General features: G+C 38.7%; 1 protein-coding gene across 4 annotated transcripts in view; it reads left to right on the top strand.

Annotated features, from left to right (window-relative positions):
* The first annotated feature begins 1,191 nt into the window (after nt 1-1,191).
* Nucleotides 1,192-23,251, top strand: part of ABL2 (ABL proto-oncogene 2, non-receptor tyrosine kinase) — a 100,360-nt gene continuing 78,300 nt past the window's right edge. For 3 of the 4 annotated variants that reach the window (XM_043922983.1, XM_043922978.1, XM_043922976.1), the window contains exon 1: nt 1,192-1,674. In XM_043922983.1, the coding sequence (XP_043778918.1) occupies nt 1,518-1,674 (157 nt within the window). In that variant the 5' untranslated portion in view covers nt 1,192-1,517. The remainder of the gene's footprint in view (nt 1,675-23,251) is intronic. The other variant, XM_043922981.1, reaches the window with a different exon arrangement.

The following is a 23,251-nucleotide window of genomic DNA, read 5'->3' as shown; positions in this document are numbered from 1 at the left end:
GTTCTATGAAAGATATGCGAAGGAGAGCTCATCCACCTTTCCCCCTGGACCTTATTTTCCCAATGGTTGTTTTGCTGGTCTTTGCAATAATTCCTATACTCTGCTTTCAAGCAAATTTTCAGTAAGTTACCTCCAATAACTGATACTTTTAATAAAGGACATAGGGAAGTTAATTGAATAGCTAAAAATAATTATCAAGTACTTTTAAGAATGTAAAAAACTGAATATTAAGATGCAAGAGTGTGCAGTGAGGGGGAGATAAGTGAAGATACAAATATATGTCTGCGTGCCTGCGCTTTGAAAACATTTCTCTTTTCTGTCTGAGTCACTCTCTTTAGACAATTTAGGCAAAAGATAGTTCTGACTCAGAAACAGGGTCAAAGGTAATTTTATTTTTCTCCTTTGTCATCAGAAGAAGACCTGACCACGTGCACTGTATATAAAGGATGCCGGTGTGAAGATTAGCTTTACTGACAAGCGACGTAAGGGTAATACAAACACATACGTTCCTTAGATGGTAAGGAAGTTCAAGAGGACTTCATGATAATATAATAGGAGGAGTCGGGTTATAACTGCTTCCCCAATGAGATTGTAGAGTACAGACAACCAAGGTGAGTGCAACTTCCCATCATGAAATAATTTCAAAAAAATTACAATGAAATAATCGCAAAAAATTACAATGAAATAATGTACTTTATTATGTTCACATAAATTTTATATCATTTAATTTTGACTGTATGTCTGCTGTTGACACGGGTGTTTAAAGGAATCCTCCAGGGTATTTTAGACAGCCTCACCTGGATGGCAAGCATCAAACTTCTTGCGTTTTCCGTCCCAGCTGAGTCGGCTAAAGAACTGTGCACCTGGGGCGCTCAGGGCAACTGATTGATTTGACAGGTGGAGGTGGGACAGGGAAACCTTTCAACTGACCGACCTCCCAAAAGGCAGTAAGCGCGTTGAACCGAACTTGGGAGGGGTCGGCTAAGGTGGATTCGGACGTGGGAGGCCGAGCTGCAGCGAAAGAACAGAAGGGCGGAAAGACCTGAAGCAGCTGTAGACGTGCCAAAGAGGTGGGTACTGGGGGTGGCGGTGGGGGTGAACCCACCCTGCGGGGAGGCGGGGGCGCGCGGGAGGGGCGGGGCGGGGCGGGGCGGGGCCGCCGGGAAGCCCGCCCTCTGAGTAGCGGAGATGACTGGTCGGGTTGCGGGCAGGAGACGCTCTGTCCCACGCTCTCCCAGTGCTCGGTGGTTTAAAGATGGCGGCAGCGGCGGTAGCGGCAGCATTGGGGGCGCGGAGCCGCGGGATGGGAAGGGAAAAGGAGAACCTGTGAGGAGTCGGGAGGCAGCGCGGCGCCTGCTGTGAGAAGTCGGGTGCGGAGCCGCAGGCGGCCGGACCGCTCAGGGCCGGGGCCTGGGTTGGGAAGGAGAGGCCGGAGCAGCGCCTGGAACCCCGAGGCCGGAGCCGAGGAGGAATGTGACCAGGGGTCGTCGGGGGCGCGGGAGTAAGCGAGCGCTGGGATGGGGCAGCAGGTGGGCCGCGTCGGGGAGGCTCCGGGGCTTCAGCAGTCGCAACCCCGCGGGATCCGGGGCAGCAGCGCAGCCAGGCCCTCCGGTCGCAGGCGGGACCTGGTGGGGCGCACCGCAGAGGCCGGCTTCAATATCTTCACCCAGCATGGTGAGTGTGTCCGGGAGCCGGCGTGAGGGCGTGGGGGAGGCCGGAGGTGGAGTTGGGGCGGGGTGGGAGGCAGACAGGCAGCCCTAGGGGGTCGAGCGGGTGGAGGGGTGCCCGAGAGTGGGGGCGGAATCGGCTGCCATCTGGGCCAGTCACGGGAGGCGAGTCACACCCCTCCCCCCTCCCGTCTCCAGCCTGGCTGGCAGCTCCCGGGGGCGGAGGAGGAAAGAGAAGTGGTCTTAGGGATCTTGGATGGACTGTCGTCTACACTGGACACGACTGTGCGGCTCGGGGGTCGGGGGGGACGGTGCATGGTATCCTTAGGGGAGAGGAGACTGAAGCGAGGTGTGAGCTTAATCCAGGTGTTAGCCTAAATCGGTTGTTAGCGAGGGGACCGTGAATTGTGCCTTGAGGGATTGGGAAATAGGAACTGAGTCTCAGGAGGTAGTGGCCCGGGAAGTAGACGTACCAGCCAGGCAATGAGCGGTGTTAGGATCGTGAACACTGCCCTGAAGTCCCCTTCTATGGGAAAGGTAAAGATTTGAATTTTTTTTATTTTTCAAAGTGGAAGTGAAGGGTTTTGCCAGACCATCCTCTGTTCTGCTCTTTTTGAGTAGAACTCAATTCTGAGATGGCTGGCAGGGGTTTGACGTTGGTGGGCATACTTAGGACTTTGGGTAGGAACAAGAGTTTTTCTGCCTATCGTGTGCATGTATACAAACATATCCTCTCTATGGCCTGGAACCTATTACTTTGGCCTCATATCAAGGTATTTTTAAGTTGTCTCCAACTCCAATTTTTGATATATCTTGATCATATACTCCAAGAATTTATGTTTGTCCCGCTGTACTAATATGTAACTTACAAATGTACACAGAAGCAGAATTTAAGAAAGGATGAGATGAAAAAATAAATATAACAAGAGTTCTAATATATTCTTTCCTGCAGTCCAGGAAAGAATGGACTTTTTTGCACTGGTCTTAGCTGCACCCACACCTTTTGAGGCCACTTGTCTAAAGGAAGAAGGGAAAAAGCTGACCTTCATGGAGTTGAGATACCCTGAGATCTGAGGGAGGCTGAAGAAATAGATGTGACTTCCATATAAAGGACTGGATAGTTGAGGTTGGCTACGGCAGCAAACTGGACTTTCACTGAACAGGCATAAGGAAAATAATAAAAGAGAAAAGAAGGTTGTTCTTTTCTGCATAGTGTAGGGAAGAAGAGGAAGGAAATGAGAAGTGTTCCTTAGAAATGGAGTTTTGGAGGAAGTGAAGACAAATGGTCTTACACAGAGAAAGAGATGGTGAGTTTTATCAGAGTTCTGGGTTTGGATTTTGTGAACAAGCTGAGTTTCTTAATGAAAGAGAGATAGGTGATTTGGGCCATTCAAGTGTTACATGTCTACTATTAAAGATGCGAGTGAGCCTCTCTTCCAGAGATATGAACATTTTATGAAGGTGCCATATAAGTTAGTCTTTACTGAAATCACTTCCTGCATTGCAGGAGGAAAGAATGGGTAAGTAGTTTTCAGGGAAGAAATGATTCACGTAGCTTTGCATTGTGGAAGGTGTCAGTAGGTATTAAACTTGGCGCTGTAGGCAATGGTGATCCTCTTCCTTTAGTTTCTATTCAAGACCTAAGATTTTCTGAGAAGGAGGAGGTCATGAAGAAGGGAATAGGAAGAGAGTTTGAAGGGTGGATAGGATTTGGATCTATGGAGCAAGAAAAGGGGCAGGCTGTGCAGGAGAAACAACTTAAGTGTGGACAATTGAAATGAACCTATTTTGTTGATGAAATAGTGAGCAGACATCTGTCATGAATGAAGTAAATCTTCCAGGAGTGACTCCTTGAACAAAAATTTGCAGGAACTGATCCTGGCTTCACCTGGCTGGGTGATTTAGCCACTTACTGTCCTTGGGTTTCTTGTTAAATGTTAGATTAGATGATCTCCAAGGTATCTTCTGACTCTTAAGATATTATGATTCTAATTGAGAAGCAGTGGGAAGAAGACTTTGATTACGTTGGGTTATGGACTGAGTTATTCAAAATGTGGCAGAGGAGTTTATATCCTTCCACTTGATTGGTTAGTAAATAGGATATGTAAAGAAACCTAAGTATGAGGTGCTCAGAGACTTGGCCTTGAGTGGAGGCAATGAAAACAGGTGGGGTGAGTTTGAGAGATACTTCATTCAACAAACAAGTTTTTTGAGCACCTATTATGTACTGGACTCTGGGGATGCTGCTGTGACCATAACAAGGTCCCTGTCCTTTGTGGATCTTAAGGATTTTATGATCTGATATAGAGGATGAAAGAAGAGAGATGACTTTGGAATACTTAAGGTTATGAACTCTGGAGCCATTCTGTCTGGATTTGAAACCTGACTTGACTGCTTATTATCTGTAACCCTGGTCAAGTCATTTAACGTTTTTGTGCCTTGGATTCTTTATTTGTAAAATGAGTATAATAAGAATACCTGGTAATAATAGTACCTAGATTAATGAGTTAATGTATGCAAGGCACTTAGAATATGCTTGGCATGTAGTAAGGGCTGCATATGTTTTGGTCTGGCCATTACTCCTCCTCCTATTATTAAAAATAAGGATGAATCAAAGACAGAAGATTTTGAAATTGGTTTTATTGACAAGTTTGGAAGTTAGAAGTTGATTGAAAAGATGGGAACATGGTAAATTTGTTGCCAGAGACTAGTATGTAAAGAATAGAATTGGCAAATAATAGGTAAACAAAGAAGTGAATACTATTTTTAGATAGATGGGTATTTATAAACTTCTATAGCTCAGAGTTTCTCAACTTGTGCAGTATTGACATTTTGAGGTGGATAATCCTTAATTATGGGAGCTGTCCTGTGTTTTGTAACATGTTTAGCATCATTCTTGGCCTCTACTAACTAGAGGCCAGTAGCACCTCTTTCTGGTAATCCCCACCCTCTCCTGTTGTAACAACCAGAAATGTTTCCAGACACTGCTGGATTGTGCCTAGGTGAGAACCAGTGCTTAGAGACACATGATAAATTCTGGTGTGAATGAATAAATTGAGTTAGATTCAGAAGCTGCTTAGTGGACCTATTGTTTGACATTTACACAAAAAACCTGGCAACTAGTGTGCAAATCACTGTCTTGAATTTCAGTATTGATGTATTAGCACATAATTTCACATATGAAAGCTAGGCCTGACAGACTGTTGAGTTTACATGTAGGTTTAAATGTAGATTAAATATTGTATGTAGTCAGAAATGTGTGTACATTATAGAAATGCTTTACCAGAGTCCATGATTTTTCGGTATTTTCTCATTGAAAATGAGAATAGTTTTTTTTTATTAAAATGTAAGTTGTTATAATAATTTGCTTTGCTGAAAATGCTTTTTGTGAAGTAACGTAAAAGGAATAAAAATAGTTGGGCTGTTTTTGGTATGAAAGAGAGGTGAGTACTGCGACTTTTCTGAACTCTGTTATTGAACCTTTTCAGTGAGCTGACATTTCATGATTGGTAATCTAGGGTTGAATACATTCCTTTTTTTAATATCTGACATACCTCGCAACAATTGAGTGATTTCACTTCAACTTTACTTTTTTCTCTCACTCATTTGCTGTAAATGCTATTAAAAATAAACCTTAAGTTGTGAAGTTTTGAATAATAAAATTTTTCCCTTTTTAAATCAGGCTCATTTTAAGTGGTCTCATTTATTTATTTAGGATCTGTAGTTCATGTTTTATTATTTGTAGAATGAAAGACGTAAGCACCACAGGTTGAAAATGATACAGTAGAAAAGAACAGGAAGGCTGTTTGCAAGGGAATTTTAACTATGGTGACCTAGTATAGTGGTCACTGATTCTTACCAGAACTAAACTTTTAAAAGTAAGTCAGCTGTTACATTTTTATTAACCTCCATATCTGTGTAAGATACAAGTATATAGTTGTATGTGTGTGTATTTTTAGAAAAGTAACAATAATTTGTGGCACAGATTCTTTTATTACAGCCCAATTGACAGTAAGGTCACAGGTAAATTTTGAAATCTGAAGTGTCTCCTTAAGGGTCTTCAACTTGCTTTAATAAGGAAATAAAAGCCAAACAAAAGAAAAACCAGTATCTTTCCCGCTTCTTATCCCTATGCTGTATCATTTTCTTTCCTCTCTTCACTCTTTTCTATCAATGTCAGTAAGGATGATGATAATTTATATTTGTGTAGTTTTTTAAAGAGCTTATGAACACCTTTTATGTCCTTTATCTTATTTTGATCTTTACAATTATAATTGGCCCTTGAAATACATGGGTTTAAACTTCGAGAGTCCACATGTAGGCAGATTTCTTTCAATAAATATGTACTGTAGTTTTATTGCGATAGGTTGAATCCACAGATGTCAACCCCAGATGTGGAGGACCCACCTGTAAACTTATAAGTGGATTTTGACTTCTTGGAGGGTAGGTACTCCAACCCCCACGTTGTTCAAGGATCAACAACTGTACTCTGAAATAGACGAGGACAGATACTAATCTTCCCATTTTATAGATGCAAAGTAAAGAGAATTGAGTGACTTCCCAAGTATTTCAGCATACAGCTCTTTACGTTATGGTGCTGAAACTCAAGCCTTTGCCTCCACATCTTGCCATTGTGTAGAGATTTAAAGAACATAAGTTTTAAAATTAGGTAGAATTGGATTCAGATGTTGCCGTGTCTTACATTAGTAAGTGGTTATAACTCCAACCATAACAGTTGAATTAAAAAAATTTTGTAAGGCTCGTAAGTAATAAACAGTAGTTTTGTTGTTGGCACTGTTATTTGCCTCAAAATGATTGTGAATATTATGAGTCTCATGTGAAAATGTAAGCTATCGTAAAGCATTCTGAAGTGTAGAATTGTCTTAGTATTTACATTTTATTTGTTTTTTTTCTTAGTATTTACATTTTAAGTCTGTTTTTCTCTCAAGTGACCCTTGATTATTAAGGGACTTTAAGAAAGCAGCAAAAAGATAGGGAAGTTTTGGGACTCTGAAATCTCCTTAGGCCTGCCTTCCTTGAGGTTAAATGTTATCCTCTTAGGATGATTGGTTTTTTGGTTCTTTCTTACTCTCTTTGTACTGGTTTTTCTTCCTTCAGAGAAGTTGAACCAGAAATAAAAGCCAAGGCAAATGTAAAGTTTAGGTTGAGACCTCCTTTCAAGCTGGCACATTTATTTGCTAGTTAATATATAATGACTTTTTATATTGTAATCTCCTTCATCTAACATCCTTTAAGACCTTTTTGTGTCTCCTTACTTAATGTTAGCCTCATGAATCTTAACAGATTTCTTCTGCAATAGATAAATTTGAAGTTTCACTGTTGATACTTCACCAAATTATATAGAGCTGTTCTCAGACTTTTGTGTGGAGACCCAGATTGCTGGGTCCCACTCTCAGTTTCTTATTTAGGTCTGAGGTGGGATTTGAGAACTTGCATTTCTCACAAATTTTCGGGTGTTGCTGGACGCTGCTGGTTGGCGCCCCACATTGGGAGCTGTTGGTAATGTGAGAGTAAGAGGAGTGGTGGATCAAAAGCAATTTAAAGATTGTCAGTTGTCAGAAGGCATAATGTATTGACTCTTCTACTTATAATTGGTTTATAAATCCATTTGTTCCAAGTCTACTGTCCACATGCAAGTGTCCACTGGTCTTATACCACCTTTTTGTGTCAGGAAAAGGTGCTTTGGCCTCAACCTTTTTTTTTTTTTTTTAATCTCTAAAAGTTTATATGTTGAAATTCTGTTGAGAGATGCACTTTTGAAAGAATTTTGTGTCAGGAAAAAAGGAGGGAAGAGACATATGGTTCTGCTGACAGACCTAGAGTGGGCCCTAGTCCCTGGAAGAAGCCGTGAAGAAATAATTGCCACTTATTGAGTGCTGCTGTGTGACAAGCATGTTCTAAGTATTTAATATCAGGTGGTTTTTTTTTTTTTTTTGGTCACTTAAACTCCATAAAATCCTGCTTGTCCAAATTGAAAAAGATTAGAGGCCAAAGATGGGATACCTATTTGTGATTCTACAGTTAAGGTATGGTGGTGCCTGGTTTCCTTTTGAGGTTTGTGTTTATGTACGTATGTATTTGTATGTGTGTGTGTATGGGAGGATTATTAGTTTTTTCTTTTTACCCCATCTCTCTTGAGACCAGTGATGAGATTTTCAGCATGGTAGACCAGGGTTAGGCTTCCCAAGTGGCTCAGTGGTAAAGAGTCCACCTGCCAGTACAGGAGACAAGGATTCGACTCCTGGGTTGGGAGGATCCCCTGGAGAAGGGAATGGCAACCGATCCCAGTATTCTTGCCTGGAAAATCCCAGGAACAGAGGAGTCTGGCAGTCCATGGTGTCGCAGAGTCGGATGCGACTGAGCACACAGGAGACCAGCTTTAGATCTGTATATTGACTCTGTGACTACGGATTGAGACTTGGGTATCATGGCCTAACAGAGGGAGCAGTAGGCAATCACAGTGCAGTTTGAAATCTCATGATAGTGTTGAACTACTGGCTCAACCTCTAGATTTAGGTTTTTTCTTTTTTTTAGCTTTAGTATTACTAACATTTCTTATTTAAAGACTGACACCCCCGCCCCCACTGATAGATTATACCTCTCCATTTCTCTTTGTGTTGGTATGTTTATAGCCACTTACGGTGATCTGTTGAGTTTATCATTGCAATATGCAACTTATAAGGATGTTTCTCCTTTTTAGGTAACATGACAATTTTTTTTGAAAAAATTAATGTAACATTCCAGAGTGTTTTCTATATTTCTATGTTCAGTTAAGAGTAATTGCCTGTGTTAATGTTGCAAAGAGAACTTTTAGGTATAATTTAGGCAGAGTTGCTGTCCCAAAGAATGATGCTGCTTGAGTAGATACTGATGAGACAGTTAAAAAACTAGCCTTGTTTTGTGCGTCTGTGTGTGGAGAAGTACATATTTTGTAAAATATCTCTTGGTTATTAATCTCTGCATTTTTGGGTTGAGGGTATAATTTTAGTCAATAAATTTGTGATTATTATACTAATTATAGTGATTTCTCAGTTCAGTTATTTTCAATTGAACTTTCACTCAAATGTACAGATTAATACCCATTAAATATAATACCATGCCAAGTATAATTTTGGTTGCTTAAAAAAAGAACTATATCGAGCCTTTTCTGTCTTTGCTTCATGGTATAAATGTGCTGAGTCTATGGTGGTGGGACTGCAGGCTCCTCTGTAGTGAACTCTGCCAGTTTTGGCTTTTGATCCAGCAGAACACAAAGCTCACCAGCAGGCCCAGGCAGTTTATATTCCCTGGCTTGCTTTCCAAGGAGAGGGAGGGTCTAGAAACCTTTCACTTGATGTGGTCAAGGTCAAAGAAAACGTTCTGTTCTGGCTTAATATACAGTATGTATACAGGCAATTTGGTAACATATTCCTTTCTCTATGCTAATTCCAGCAAATTAAAATAATACTGAGTTAGGACTTAAAGAGTGCCACTTAGCATCTTGTGGTTCCAGGTAATTACTCAGAAAACATTTTCTAAAACTAACAGTGCTAACCGGCACAATTCTTATCACCCATCTGTTTCTTATGGGGAAGAAAGGTTGATACTTGAAGGTTTTTGTTTTAGTAGCTTTTATTTTGAAATTTGCATTTTTAATTGTATAAAATTCTGTAAAGAGGTACGTGTGTGTGCTCAGTTGCTTAGTTGTGTCTGACTCTTTGTGACCGCGTGGACTATAATGTGCCAGACTCTTCTGTTTTTGGGATTTCCCAGGCAAGAATACTGGAGTGGGTTGCCATTTTCTTCTCCAGGGGATCTTCCCAACCCAGGGATTGAACCCGTGTCTCCTGCATTGGCAGTTGGATACTTTACCAGTGAGTCACGAGGGAAGCCTATATATAGTACATATATCTAAAGCATATATAGGTGTTATTTCACACTGTTATTTCTCCACATGTTGTAGAAAAAAATGTCATTTGTGACTAGCATCTAGAATAAAGTGTGTAATTTATTGTATATGTTTGCACTGAGGAGGATATTCAGTTTGGTAAATACATTCCTAATGTTGACAATTTCATAGTCACAGTGCTACATCAGTAGTTGAGACCTCTGAGCATTGATTTTTGGTAAATGTAAACCTTTTATCTGTGAAAAGATGTGTTTTATGGATACTACAGAGGAGTTCCAGATTCTCTCCAGATTGCATTGGGACTTGTGTTTAGCTTTTGAATCAATATATGTATTTTTAACTTTGATAATCCGTTAGATAATTCTAAGACCAGATTCTTGTGCTGTGTTTAATTCTGTGAAACTGAGATTTAACTTTTAAGGAGGTATGAGGAAAGAATATTTTCTTTGATAAATATATATTTTTATCAGAAGTTAACTTTCTGATACCAATAAACTCTGGTCTATTCAGAAATAGAAATAAAATGTGAAGAAAGCATTTTTTTAAAAGGAAGTATTTCAAACATACAGAAAAGTTCATATAGCAGAATGTCCAGGTACCCATCACCTGGATTTAACAATTGTTAATGTTATGTCACATTAAAAAAAAAAAATGACAGAGACGCTTTAATTGAATACACTTTGCAGACCTTCTCAAACCCATTCTTCTTTCTTTATCCTGAGGTTGACACTACCCTGATGGTGTTTTTCCTTCCCTTCCACATAGTTGGATTTTATTCCACTTGTAATTATCTATAGAATGTGTTTGTGTGTGAACACCAGTTTGTAACTTTGTATGTTTGAAAGATTTACATAAATGCTATGCCAGACATATCATCTTGCAACTTTATTTTTAATCCTGTGTGATTCTGAGATATATCCATGTTGAAATAATATAGTTCAGTATTCCATTATATACCACAGTTTATTCAGTTTTCATATTGATGGTAGGTTGTTTCCAGTTTTGCATAAAATAGATGGTTGGAGTTGCTGTTTGCTCTGACCAGAAAGCTCTTTTTAGTTATTTTTATCAGAGAAATATATGCGGACAGTTTATAAATAGTCAAAGAATATGACAAGATTTGGGGGGAAAAAAAAGCAGCCCCACCCCACTTCGCAGGTCGTCAGTGTCCAGTATGGCAGCTACTAGCCACATGTGACTGTTCAGCAAATGCTCTTTGTCCTAATTGAGAAGAGCTGAGTTAAAACAACACTACATTCAGAAAACTCAGTATGTAAACAAGAATATAAAATATCACATTAATATTTGTTGTTCATTACATGTTGACATGATAGTGTTTTATATGCCAGATTAGATTATTAAAATTTAATGATTACAAAATTTAATTTAGCTGCCATAATATGTAAAATATTTTTGCTTACATTTGTGGCTTCCTTTTCTGTTGGACAGTCTTGCTTTAAATGACAGGCTCTATGAGAGCAGGAACTTGATCTTGTCCACCACCAGAGCAGTGGCAGGCACAAAGTTGATTCTCGATAAATTTAAATGAGTTGATGCATTCAGCAGGTAGAGAGAGGTATTTTTTTTTTTTTTTGCATTGTTCACTTAGGGTGCTTTGGGTTTTCTTTGCAGTTACTGATTGGTATAAAAGTTACTTTGAATTTGTCTTCCTTATCCAGAATATGTTTTTCCTTTTACTACCCTATTTTTAGCTTAACTACACTTTCAAGTCTTAGGATATCATGATGTTTTCATTCTGTCTTTATCATTCTATTTTTCATTTTCTATTTTGAAGTGAAGTGAAAGTCGCTCAGTCATGTCCAACTCTTTGCGACCCCATGAACTATACAGTCCATGGCATTCTCCAGGCCAGAATACTGGAGTCTTCCCTCCTCCGGGGGATCTTCCCAACCCAGGGATTGAACTCAGGTCTCCCACATTGCAGGTGGATTCTTTACCAGCTGAACCACAAGGGAAGTTAATCCTGTTGTTTGGGAAAATTCTAATCAAAATTGGATTTGTAAGTTCTTTGATTTAATTATTTCAAGTTATTGGTTTCTTGAGATTATTAGCTGTCGTCAAAGAGAATAGTCATCTTGACCATGGCATGTGTCGGGATGGCTTTAGCTCTGTTAAATTTTCTACCAGGCTGTTACCTTCTCAAGTCTGGGGTCGTGGTTATCCTTTTATACTTATCTGTTTATTCTTTTGTCTTAGCATATAAAATCTTTTTATTTTAAAAATTCTTCCTCTTTTTTTTCCTCTAGCTTATTGGGATATAATTAACATTATGTAAGTTTAAGGTACATATACAGCTGTTGATACTTTTATGTATTGTAATGTGATTACCATTATAGCATTATCTAATAACACTTCCATCAAGTCACATAATTACTATTTCTTTTTTGTGGTGAGAACATGTAAAATCTACTCTTGGCAGTTTTCAAATATATAGTATGGTGTTATTATAATCACTATGCTGGTGTGTATATATATATATTTTTAAAATAATTTTTATTTATTTGGCTGCACCAGGTCTTAGTTGTAGCATGTGGGAGCTAGTTCCCCGACCAGGGATGGAACCCAGGCCCCTTGCATTGGGAGTGCCGAGTCTTAGCCACTGGACCACCAGGGAAGTCCTGCTGGTGTATATTAGATCTTCAAAACTTGTTAATTATAACTGGAAGTTTGTACCCTTTGACCAATGTCTCCTCATTCCCCTACTTCTTAGCCCCTGTTAAGCATCCCTTTTCTCTCTTGCTTCTCTGAGTGCAGCTTTTTTAGATTTCCACATATAAGTGATATCATACAATATTTGCCTTTTTCTGTTCAGACTTATTTCACTTAGTGTAATGCTCTCAAAATTCATCCAAGTTGTTGCAAATGGCAAGATTTCCTTCTTTCTCACGGCTGAAGTATTCTGTTGTGTGAATATATATACACACGTATTTATCCATTCATCTCTTGATGGACACTTAGGTTGTATTCTGTCTTGGCTATTGGGAATAATGCTTAGTGAACATGGGAGTGCAGATATACCTTCAAAATCTTGTTTTCAGTTCCTTTGGATATAAACTCAGAAGTCGGATCATTGGCTCCTATGGTAGTTCTGTTTTTAATTTTTTGAGGAACCTCTATAGTCTAAACTGGTGGTTGCACCAGTTTACGTTCCCACTAACAGTGCAGAACGGCTCCTTTTCTCAGCTTTCTTGCCAATCATTGATATCTCTTGAGCTTTTTTTGGTGGCTTTTTTTTTTTTTGCGGGGGGGTGGGGTTAAATGATAGCCATTCTAACCAGAATGGGGTGATAGCTCTTTGTGGTTTTGATTTGCATTTCCCTGGTGACAGGGATGTTGAGCACCTTTTCATATACCTGTTGGCCACTTGTATGTCTCCTTTGAAAAAATGTCTATTCAGATTCTCTGCCCATTTTCAATTAATTTTTTTCTTTCTTTTTTTGGCCTCATGGTGCAGCTTGTGGGATCTTAGGTCCAGGGATTGAACCCATGCTCTCATCAGTGAAGCACAAAGTCCTAACCACTGGGACCACCAGGGAATTCCCTGCCCATTTCAATTTTTGTACTTTCTTAATTTTTTTGGTTGCACTGCATGCATGTTATTGCATGCAGGCTTTCTCTAGTTGCAGAGAGTAGGTGCTACCCTCTAGTTGTGGTTCACGGGCTCCTCACTGAGGTGGCTTCTCTTGTTGCAGAGCACAGACCAGCTTCAGTAGTTGCAGCACTGGGGCTCAGTAGTTAAGGCACACAGACTCAGTACTGTGGCACAGGGGCTTAGTTGCTCTGGGGCATGTAGGATCTTCCTGGACGAGAGACTGAACCCGTATTCCCTGCTTTGGCAGGTGGATTCCCATCCTCTGTGCCACCAGGGAAGGCCTCTGCCCATCTTTTAATTGAACTGTTTTTATGCTATTGAGTTCTATAAAATTCTTCCTCCTAAAGATTAAGAGCTTGGTACATAGATGCTCAAGAAGTTTGTCTTAAATGATTATTTCTCAATTTTTATGTAACGCACCACCTGTCTTTGGTTTTTGGTTGTCCTTCTAGTTTAGGAAATTTTGACTCTCTTCCCTGGTTTCCACATTATTTGCCCTATTTTCCCTGTTTTCCTTATATTTGTAGGTTAGTTCTTATTGATCTTTTTTCAATACCTCACCATTTTTTTTTTTACTATTATAAAGTTTCATCAAATTTATTTTTGATTTACTTATGTTGAACTATAGGTATTACATACTGTCTGTAGTTACTTCTTTTCCCTTAGCAGTTTTCTGTGGGTAATATGTGTGAGTAGGACTCTTGGTTACAAGTGGGAAAGACCAACTGCAGGTTATGTAACACACAGAAAATTTGTGTGGAGATAGTGGAGACTCAAGGACAGGAATGTAGTTAGGCCGGCCCAGAAACAGGAAGTAGAAGGCTGCTAAAATCTCAGGCAGTATTTATTTATTCTCTCTTGTTTTGTCTCCTGTTTGCTCACTTTATTAATCTCTTAGACATTTAATTCATACCACGATTTCCTTTTTTTTTTTTTTTTTTGTCATCTTTTCTGATCAAAAGGATGGTTCATATTAAACTGAGACTTCTTAGTCTCAGTTGCAGATTCTCAGGATTGGAATCACTACTGTGATTGGTGGTCAGATCACCTCTGTAACATTGACATTTCAGGTTGAATGATCCTTTGTGGAAGTTGTCCTGTGCATTGAATTTAGCAGTGGCTTTGGCCCTATCAGCTGAATGACAGTACCACTCACCATCTAACTGTAACAACCAAAAAATATCTCTAGATATTGCCAAAATTCCCTTGGAGGTAAAGTCACCCTTGATTGAGAACTCCTGATCTAGAGTGTATTTGACTGCTCTGGGCCTACCATTGTGTGAGAAGGATGTTTCAGAAAAGCCTTGTGGCTAGACAGGTCCTGAAAATGTCTGTAAAGTATTTCCAGTTTTTTGTAGCAACTATAAATTTAAACTGTTTTTCATTATTTTAGGTGTTTCTTTTTAAAATATTTTTTTTCTCATTTAAAGTATTTGATATTAATATGTTTCTTACTAAAATCTTAAACTGGCACTGTAGAACTTGCTGTTTTTGGTCATTACTCTGAATCTCTAAATTTCTCCATCTCCTGCTGATTTCTTTTCCTTGAGGGTGAGTGTATATATATATATGTGAGGATGTTCGTTGGTTTAAGATAAAATTTATGAATTCGGTAGCCAGACAGGCATAGGTAGAATATACTTTTTTTTTGGGAGGGGACACTGCACGGCTTGCATGATCTTAGTTCCCTGATCAGGGGTTGAAACCTGGGCCCTTGACAGTGATAACGTGGAGTTCTAACAACTGGACTGCCAGGGAATTCTCAGTATTCTGATGTATTTAATTTACAGGTAGATAAACTAATGCTTAGGTACATGAAACAAGTTGATCATGGACATGCAGCTTAGTAGAAGAGCACAAAAAATTAGAGTCTAGTTTTTATCTTTCTAGGTTTAGTTTCTAGTTAATCTTTGCTTTTGGTAGTATTTTCTGTAATAATAGTCAGTATTTATGTGCCAAACTTCATGCTTCAGATGTTATCTCATTAGTCCTTGGCAAATAATGAAAACAGGTCTTATAGTAAGACATGTCTAACGCTTTATGTTATTCTCCTAACCATTGTGCTTTAATAGTAACATGATAGCATTGGGAAAGGATTGGGTGCTTGTGTCCCAGACCCTTTATTCTATGATATCACTTAATCCTCAACACAACCTTGGAAGCTCTACGTATTTCCTGGTTTTACATATGAAGGCATTTAGCTGAGAGGGAGTAAGTATGTTACTTACCTTAAGGCCACATAACTGATAAGAAGCAGAGCCTGACTTAACTTTTGTGGTTTTCCCAAGTTTCTGCTGCACCTAGGGGGAAATATACTCTACACTGATGCTCCACTGTCTTCACAGAGCTTTCATGAAAATAAATAGAAGGAAAAATACAATATAACGTATGTAGTTCACTTTATCAAGGATTAATAAATATTACCATTTTGTTTATTTTGAGACTAGTCTTTGTGTACTTGTTTGTGCCTCCTTAGGTATTTTATAGAATTGAGTTTAAAAGAAATACTAATAAAAGAAAGCTAGGTAATTATTTTTAACAGGAAAATAGTTTTCTAAAAAATCATATTTAAGAGATTATTTATCCTACCAGGAATGACTTTTTGTCTGCTCCCTCATCTGGATATAAACAGTTTTCACTCTTGTAGTTGTTGACGCTTTTGGATTTTCTAGTTGAGTGCTTTTGATAACTATACAGCAGTCAGTGCCGTTTATAAGCATGCTGTTAATATTGTGGTTGCTGGTGTTGGACTATGTAGGTTTAAATCCTGGATTAAATTTATGATTTAACATACCAATATTTTGACATGAGTGGAAAATAAATAGCTTGCTGGGGTAATACATAGTTTCTAAGGTCTCTTAGGGTTCTGAATTTTTTATATGTATCTGTTTCCTCATCTGTAAAATAGTCATGTGTAATAGTCCCTGCCTCATAGAGTTATGAGAATTAAATAATTATTATATGTAAAAATGTCTAGAGGGAATGTGATAAATCTTAAGTCCTGAAAAATTGGGTTTCCCTGGTGGCTCAGATGGTAAAGAACCCGCCTACAATGGAGGAGATTTGAGTTTGATCCCTAGGCTGGGAAGATCCTCTGGAGGAGGGCATGGCAACCCACTCCAGTATTCTTGCCTGAAGAATCCCCATGAACAGAGGAGCCTGGTGGGTACAGTCCATGGAGTTACAAAGAGTCGGACACTACTGAGTGACTAAGCATAGCTTAGTATGTTTTTTTAAAGTTGCCTTTCTAACATGTTTGTTGGTTAATGTACTTAACAATTATGGTAATGTTAAGACTGAGATAATTTTGATACCTTAATACCAAGTAGTATATTATATTTAGGTTTCTTCTTCTAGGTGTAATTACTAGATTTCAGTGCTTCTGGATATATAGGTAAGTATTTTGTATAGTTTTATTTTGGTACAGTTATCAGCATTCTGATTGGATATTTCTAGCTCTTCAGTTAGATCAGTCTTTCTTTCCTCTCTCACAGAGGGCACTTCAAAATTTTCCTGAAATGCCTTGTCATTCATATGAATAGAATAGTTGTAGGAGCTTTAAGGGAAAAAAAAAGGAAATGGTGAAGCAGTGGAGTGAACCCCACTGGAAACATGTGTTGTATGTGGGTACTGTGGGGATCATGACACTCCATTGATGGGAATCATTGTAGATCTGGGCCTAATGGAAACTGGAGCTAGTGAACCATTAGAAATCAAGACTGCATACCCCATCTTTCTCTTTTAGGGGCTCTAAGGTTTTGACAACTTTGTTTCGCTCTGTGCATCTGTCTGCCTTTTCTTTCTCCCAGCTGGCTTTCTGTTTCAGCTTGTGGCACATGGAGGGTAATGGCCGCTCAGCTCCTTCATGGCCGCTCTCAGTGTATTCTTTTGGCATCTGTCCCTGCTGCTGAATGGCTCAGTCTTTTTCTCTTGTAAGATTTAAGGCATTTATTTATTTATTGAATGCTCAGTACCTTTATATAGTTCAAAAATCAAATGGTGCAGAAGTGTTTCTGCGACCGCGTTTTCCTTGACCTGTCAGATTTTGGCAATCCAAACCACCAGTTTCTTGTGTATATTTCAGAGGTGTGTGTGTGTGTGTATGCATGCATGTGTATCCCCCCAGTCCTTTTTTTTTTTTTTAAGACCAGTGGAAGCATATTGTGTAGACTGTTTTGCATCTCACTCCTACCCCTCCTACTTAATTTGTCTTAGAGATTCTGCCATGTTAATAAATAAAGAGCTTGCTTTTTTTTTTTAATGCATGGCTTTTCATTGTATGGATGAATTATTTAATTGTTTTAAAACAGTACTGTAATGAAAAATATGTATCATTTTAAACATATGCTAGGAATAGCTATAGAATAAAAACCTTGAATTGGAATTGCTGACAGGATATAGGGATTTCAGAATAGCCACTTATTGAATAACTGTCTTTACCTTTTTGTATACTAAAATTCTGTGTGCATTTGGTTTTGTTTCTGGATTTTCTGTTCTTTCTGATTTGCCTAATTATGTGTCAGTATCACTGTTTTAATTATTGTGTTTTTATAATGTGCATTATAGCATGACGGTTAAGAATACATAGACTTTTGTGCTAAATTGCCTTGCTTTAAATCTTTACTTCCTTAACTGTGTGATCTTGGGCAAGTTACTTAACTTATCCCTGTAATTCAGTGTCCTTATTTGTAAAATGGAGATGATAATACTTATCTAGTAAGGTTGTTATAAAGAATAAATGAATTAATAAAGTGCTTATGGATATATAAGCAAAGTGCTTAGGAATAAGGTTTGGCATGTTATTAGTGCTATGTAAGTATTAGCTCTTTATTGTTTCTACCATCCAGTTGGGCTAGTTCATTTCTCTGTATTTGCAGAATATTACTGGCAATTCCTGCTTGCTTTTATTTTATTTTTTTGTATTAACGTTAGAGTCAGTTGGTTTGTTTAGTTAGGATAGACTAGGTTATGGGTTAGTAATAGCTCCTCCCCACCCCAGTCTTAGGAGATTAACACGTCAGAAGTTTGTCGTTGACACTGCGTGCTGAGTGAAGATCACTGTGTGTACTGGGGGAGGGGGTCTTGGCGGAGGTGGGAGAGGGATTCTGCCTGTTTGGAGCTTGCCTGGTGGCTCAGACAGTAAAGCGTCTGCCTGCAGTGCAGGAGACCTGGGTTTGATCCCTGGGTTGGGAAGATCCTCTGGAGAAGGAAATGGCAACCCACTCCAGAACTCTTCCCTGGAAAAGTCCCATGGATGGAGAAGCCTGATAGGCTATGGGATGGGGTCGCAAAGAGTCGGACAAGACTGAGCGACTTCACTTTTGTCACCCAGAGACCCAGGCTGCCAGTCTTATACCATCATTCTAGAATGCTGGCAATTGCATTGCAGAGGGAAGGAGAGATTGTTGAATCAAGTACTAGTGGAAACTTTAAAAACCAGAAGAGGCATACATCATTTCTGCTTATATTTCATTGACCAGAGCAAGTCGTTTGTCATCACATCATGCCATGGGGATGAGGAAGGTACAGTTTTGCTATGTGCCTGGGAGGATGGAGAGCAATAATAACTACCTTAGTTTGCTCTGTTGGTTGCTAAGTATTAGGTCATTCTTTGTGTTATATGCAACACACTTTTTGTTGTTTAGTCGCTAAGTTGCCAACTCTTTTGCAACCCTGTGGACTGTAGCCCGCCAAGCTCCTCTGTCCGTGGGATTTCCCAGGCAAGAATATAATGCAACACACTAAGCCTTTCCTTTAGAGAGAAAACCCAAATTTCTATCAAGTAACTATGCTGAGCTCAAAATCTTTAATTTCTGAGTCTGTTAGTCAGATTCAGGGGAGTTTCCTTTGGTCCAGACAGCTGTGAATAAAACAGATGTTATCAGCTGGTCTGTTAGAAAAGCATCTTCGTATCTTCTCCGGCTCTTTGGGTGTGGGAATGGAGATGTAAAAAGAACTTCCACTTTCAACTCTATGTCTATATTATTTGACAAAATTTTTTACAGTTAGCAGATACTGTGTAAAGAGAAATATCTTGAAGACAACCTACCACAAAAGAATCCTCTTACATCCTATTTACATTAATTAAATAATGTTTAAGTGACACGGCCAGAGCTGGACTGTAATGTAAGACTTATTCTAGCCCACTGTGCTTTCCAGTGTACCAAGCTGTCTCTCTTAATGCATGAACTTCGGTGTTACAGCTTTTTAACAATAATATGAATGTAGGTTTTTTTTCTTGTTGTTTGCAATGAATACAGAAAGGAAAAAAGTTTACTTTGAGGAGGATAATTTTGGGGAAGATAATGAAAGTGAAGAATGATCTAAGACAGTTACCTATGTTATTTGTACAAGTATAAAATGTTCATTTATTACAGATATCTTGCTTCATCTTTAAACTAGAAAAAGGGGTGAAAAGCCATATATTTACTACTCATTTCCTTCATTTCTCTAAGGGGAAAGGAAAAAAAATTAGTTTGCTTCTTACTGTAAAAGTGGCGTATTTCATCATAGAAAAGAAAGAACATGAGCAAAAAGTAAAATAAACCCCAAACCCACCTTCCTGTTCTGGTGTGTATCCTTTTAAACTTTGTTTTCATAGTTTGTGTTGTTAACTAAAAAGTATATAAAATGTGTGCGTTTAGTCATTCAGTTGTGTCCGACTCTTGCGACCCCATGAACTGTAGTCCACCAGGCTTTTCTGTCCATGGGATTTCCCAGGCGAGAATACTGGAGTGGGTTGCCATTTCCTTCTCCAGGGAATCTCCCCGACCTAGGGATTGAACCTGGTTTCCTGCATTGGCAGGCAGGTTCTTTACCATTGAGCCACCAGGAAAGCTGTATATAAAACATATGTGAAATTTTTTTGTTAATTATTTTTTCACTTTATATATTTCAAAACTTGTAAATTTGTTTCTCTTTCTGTTTTATTTATCCTTATTACATTATTTAACTTTCATGCTTTTCTCTTAGATTTTTGTTATTCCTGTTTCCTTAGATACGTTCTTCATTGAAGCCCTCTTCTGTATTCTTTGGAGCTCATATTAAGTATATTTAAGGCCAGGAAACATTAATGGGAGAGACTGTAGAGAAGAAAGCAGAAGGCATTTCAGCAACTATTTCAAGGTACAGATCAGGATACAGATCAGTCACTAAGTCACTTGCAGTCCAGCGTTGCTTAATTTGCTGATATAAACCAAAACTAAGAAAGTGTGACTTTCTATTTAAAAACCTTTCCCCTTTTTAAGCTAAGTAAGATATTCCTATGGTCTTAATTTTATTTTGAATAGCACATACTTAGTATGAGGAACTGGCTCAAAAATAAAAATGTGGAGGAGGACAGCAAAGTTAAGTTCTATTCCTTTTAAAATGTCATGAGTTGTTTAACTTCTTTCAAGAAGAAGGAAGCGTGGGTTTACTGTCTAGTTTTTAGGTGGTGATTTATAAAAGAATAGCACTCCTACAGGGTTAGCAGCTAATTTGTTACTATACATGGCAGTGTGGAAATGTAATGGAACTGAGGCTTCCTTTTTTCTTTTCCTTATTAAAGTATTACAGTTACTGGGTTTGTTGCAGTTTATTATAAACGATCAACGATATCAAATCGCATCGAATAATTGTATCCCAATGTGCTAAGATTAACTTAACTGTCTTTAAGCCTTAAAAGGATTTTTTTTCTCACAAATATTCTCCTTTAGGATAGATACAGAATTTAATTAACATTGTGTATCTCATATACTTGTGGCTTGTAAAAGAATTTTAAAAGTTGGGCATAGGTAGCTGATAAGTTATTAAAAAATATAAATCTCAGGAAAGGAAATTTTAGTTAAAATGATAGGAAACAGGGACACATTTTGGATAGAAAGCAGGGATCACCAAAAACAAAACAGCAAAGCATTGTTTGCAAAGAGAACGTCTAAGTGGTACAGAAAAAACTGACATAGCCGACCTGACATGATGATCCTTAGAACCCCTGCCTGCAAGGTTGGCTCTTGGCTGGCGTCTGGTAACTTGGATTTTGAGAGGGTTTATTTCCACCATTCCCAGAGCTGTGAAGAGTAGTTCATTGTCTAAACTGTTAGCACAGACAATGTGGTTTATGCTAAACACCTAGTTTCCTTCTGGGAGCCCTACGAAGTAGGTAGAGGGTGTCTCCGTGACCAGTCCTAAGAAAAACCTTGAATACTGAACCTCTAAGGAGTTTATTACTTTGTGGACAGTATTTTCACATATTGTTAAAACTCATGACTGGAGGAGCTGTGTGTCTTTTGTGACTCCCCTGGGAGAAGACTCTTGGAAATGTGTACCTGGTTTCGCAGCCTTCACTCCATCTGGCTTTTCCCTTTGTTGATTTTGCTCTGTATCCATTCACTTCAGTAAATCATCACTATAAGCACAACTGTGTGCTGAGTCATCCTCGTGAATCATTGAACCTGGGAGTGATCTTGGGTACCACTGCCCACCCTCCAACACAGCAGTGGGTCAGAGAAATTTAAACTGGATTGTACCGTGCTCATGGAAAAAGCTTCTACATGGAAGCGAGCAAGAAATGTCTTTTTTTGTTTTTTTATGTCTAAATAGGGCTTCCCCGGTGGCTCAGTGGTAAAGAATCCATCTGCCAATGCAGAGACGTGGATTTGATCCCTGGGTCAGGAAGATCCCCTGGGGAAGGGAATGGCAACCCACACCAGTGTTTTTACCTGAAAAACCCCATGTACAGAGGAGCCTGTGGGGTCACAAAGAGTTGGACACGAGTAAACGACTGAGCACACCTGTCTAAATAGGGTAGTAGATAGAACAAGTGAAGTTAAAAGTAATTTGGAGGTCTGTAGGAGAGGGAAAAGGGAAAAAACTCTTAATCTATGACTGAGAAACTTCTGTCCAAGGTTCTATTATTGTGAAAATGGATCTTGATGGCAGGCTATTTGCTAAGGTTCTGTACCTCATAGAAATTTTATTCTAAAAGGAGAACTTAAAATGAGACAAGTGTGATGCAATGCACTATGATATAAAAAGCACAGGGATCTTGAAGCTAGACAGATTTCAGTCAGAATTGTGGTTTATTAATTGTGTGAATTGTTTGAACTTGCTTATTTCCTCATTATAAAATGAGGATGATAATACTGGCTGTGTGGGTGGCTTGATTATTAAACAAGATAATGTATACAAAGCTTCTACCACTATGTGTTGCACGTAAATGACTTTAAAAATTGTTAGTCTACTTTTTCTGCTTTTCAAGATTTAGAGAGATTGGAGAAATTTAAAGGGGAAAAAGGAGAGAGTGAAGTGAAGGGTGAAGCTTGTTTTTCTCTTCTTATTGGTTTGATGGGAGATTGGGTAGGAAGGTTAGTGAGGAGAGAAGAATCATTAAGTTTTAGAATATGGAATTTAAAATTTACCTTCAAAGTCATTCGGGAACTTTTCATAGTTTAAAAACTAAGAATATTTTAAGTGCAAAGTCAAGAAGGGATGAGAGGAGGCCTAGCAACTTGATGAACCTTTGTGGTGAGGTTGTCGTGAATTGGTTGACACTTGAGTGTTAGCAAGTTTCAGTAACTGATTAAACACATCCAATCTCTGATCTCTCATGATGAATACTCCCTGGTGATAATAGGACAGTTTTGACTAATTTATAGGCATGATTTCCTATTAGAATTTTTAGAATCAGTGTTTAGAAATAATGGCATCTAAAATAGAATCGTGTAATTCTGGTATATATGTGTTTTTGTTCTTTTTATAACTTTTATTTTGAAAGTTATGATTATAGAATAATTACAAGAAAAAATTAAGAACTCTTTTACTCTTTGCCCTGTTTCCCTCATTGTTAATGTTTTTTTTTTTTTTTTAAATTATTTATTTTTGGGTGTGCTGGATCTTCTTTGCTGCTCAGGCTTTTCTCCAGTTGCGCAGAGTGGGGGCTACTCTCTAGTTGTGGTACTCGGGCTTCTCATTGAAGTGATTTCTCTTGTTGTGGAGCGCGGGCTCTCTGGCACGCAGGCTCAGTAGCTGTGGCACACGGGCTTAGTTGCTCCGTGGCATGTGGGGTCTTCCCAAATCAGGGCT

The sequence above is a fragment of the Cervus elaphus genome, chromosome 14 (genome assembly GCF_910594005.1).
Source record: "Cervus elaphus chromosome 14, mCerEla1.1, whole genome shotgun sequence".
NCBI classification, from domain to species: Eukaryota; Metazoa; Chordata; class Mammalia; order Artiodactyla; family Cervidae; genus Cervus; species Cervus elaphus.
The sequence above is the reverse complement of the archived record's forward strand: the minus strand, read 5'-3'. Positions and strand labels throughout refer to the sequence as shown.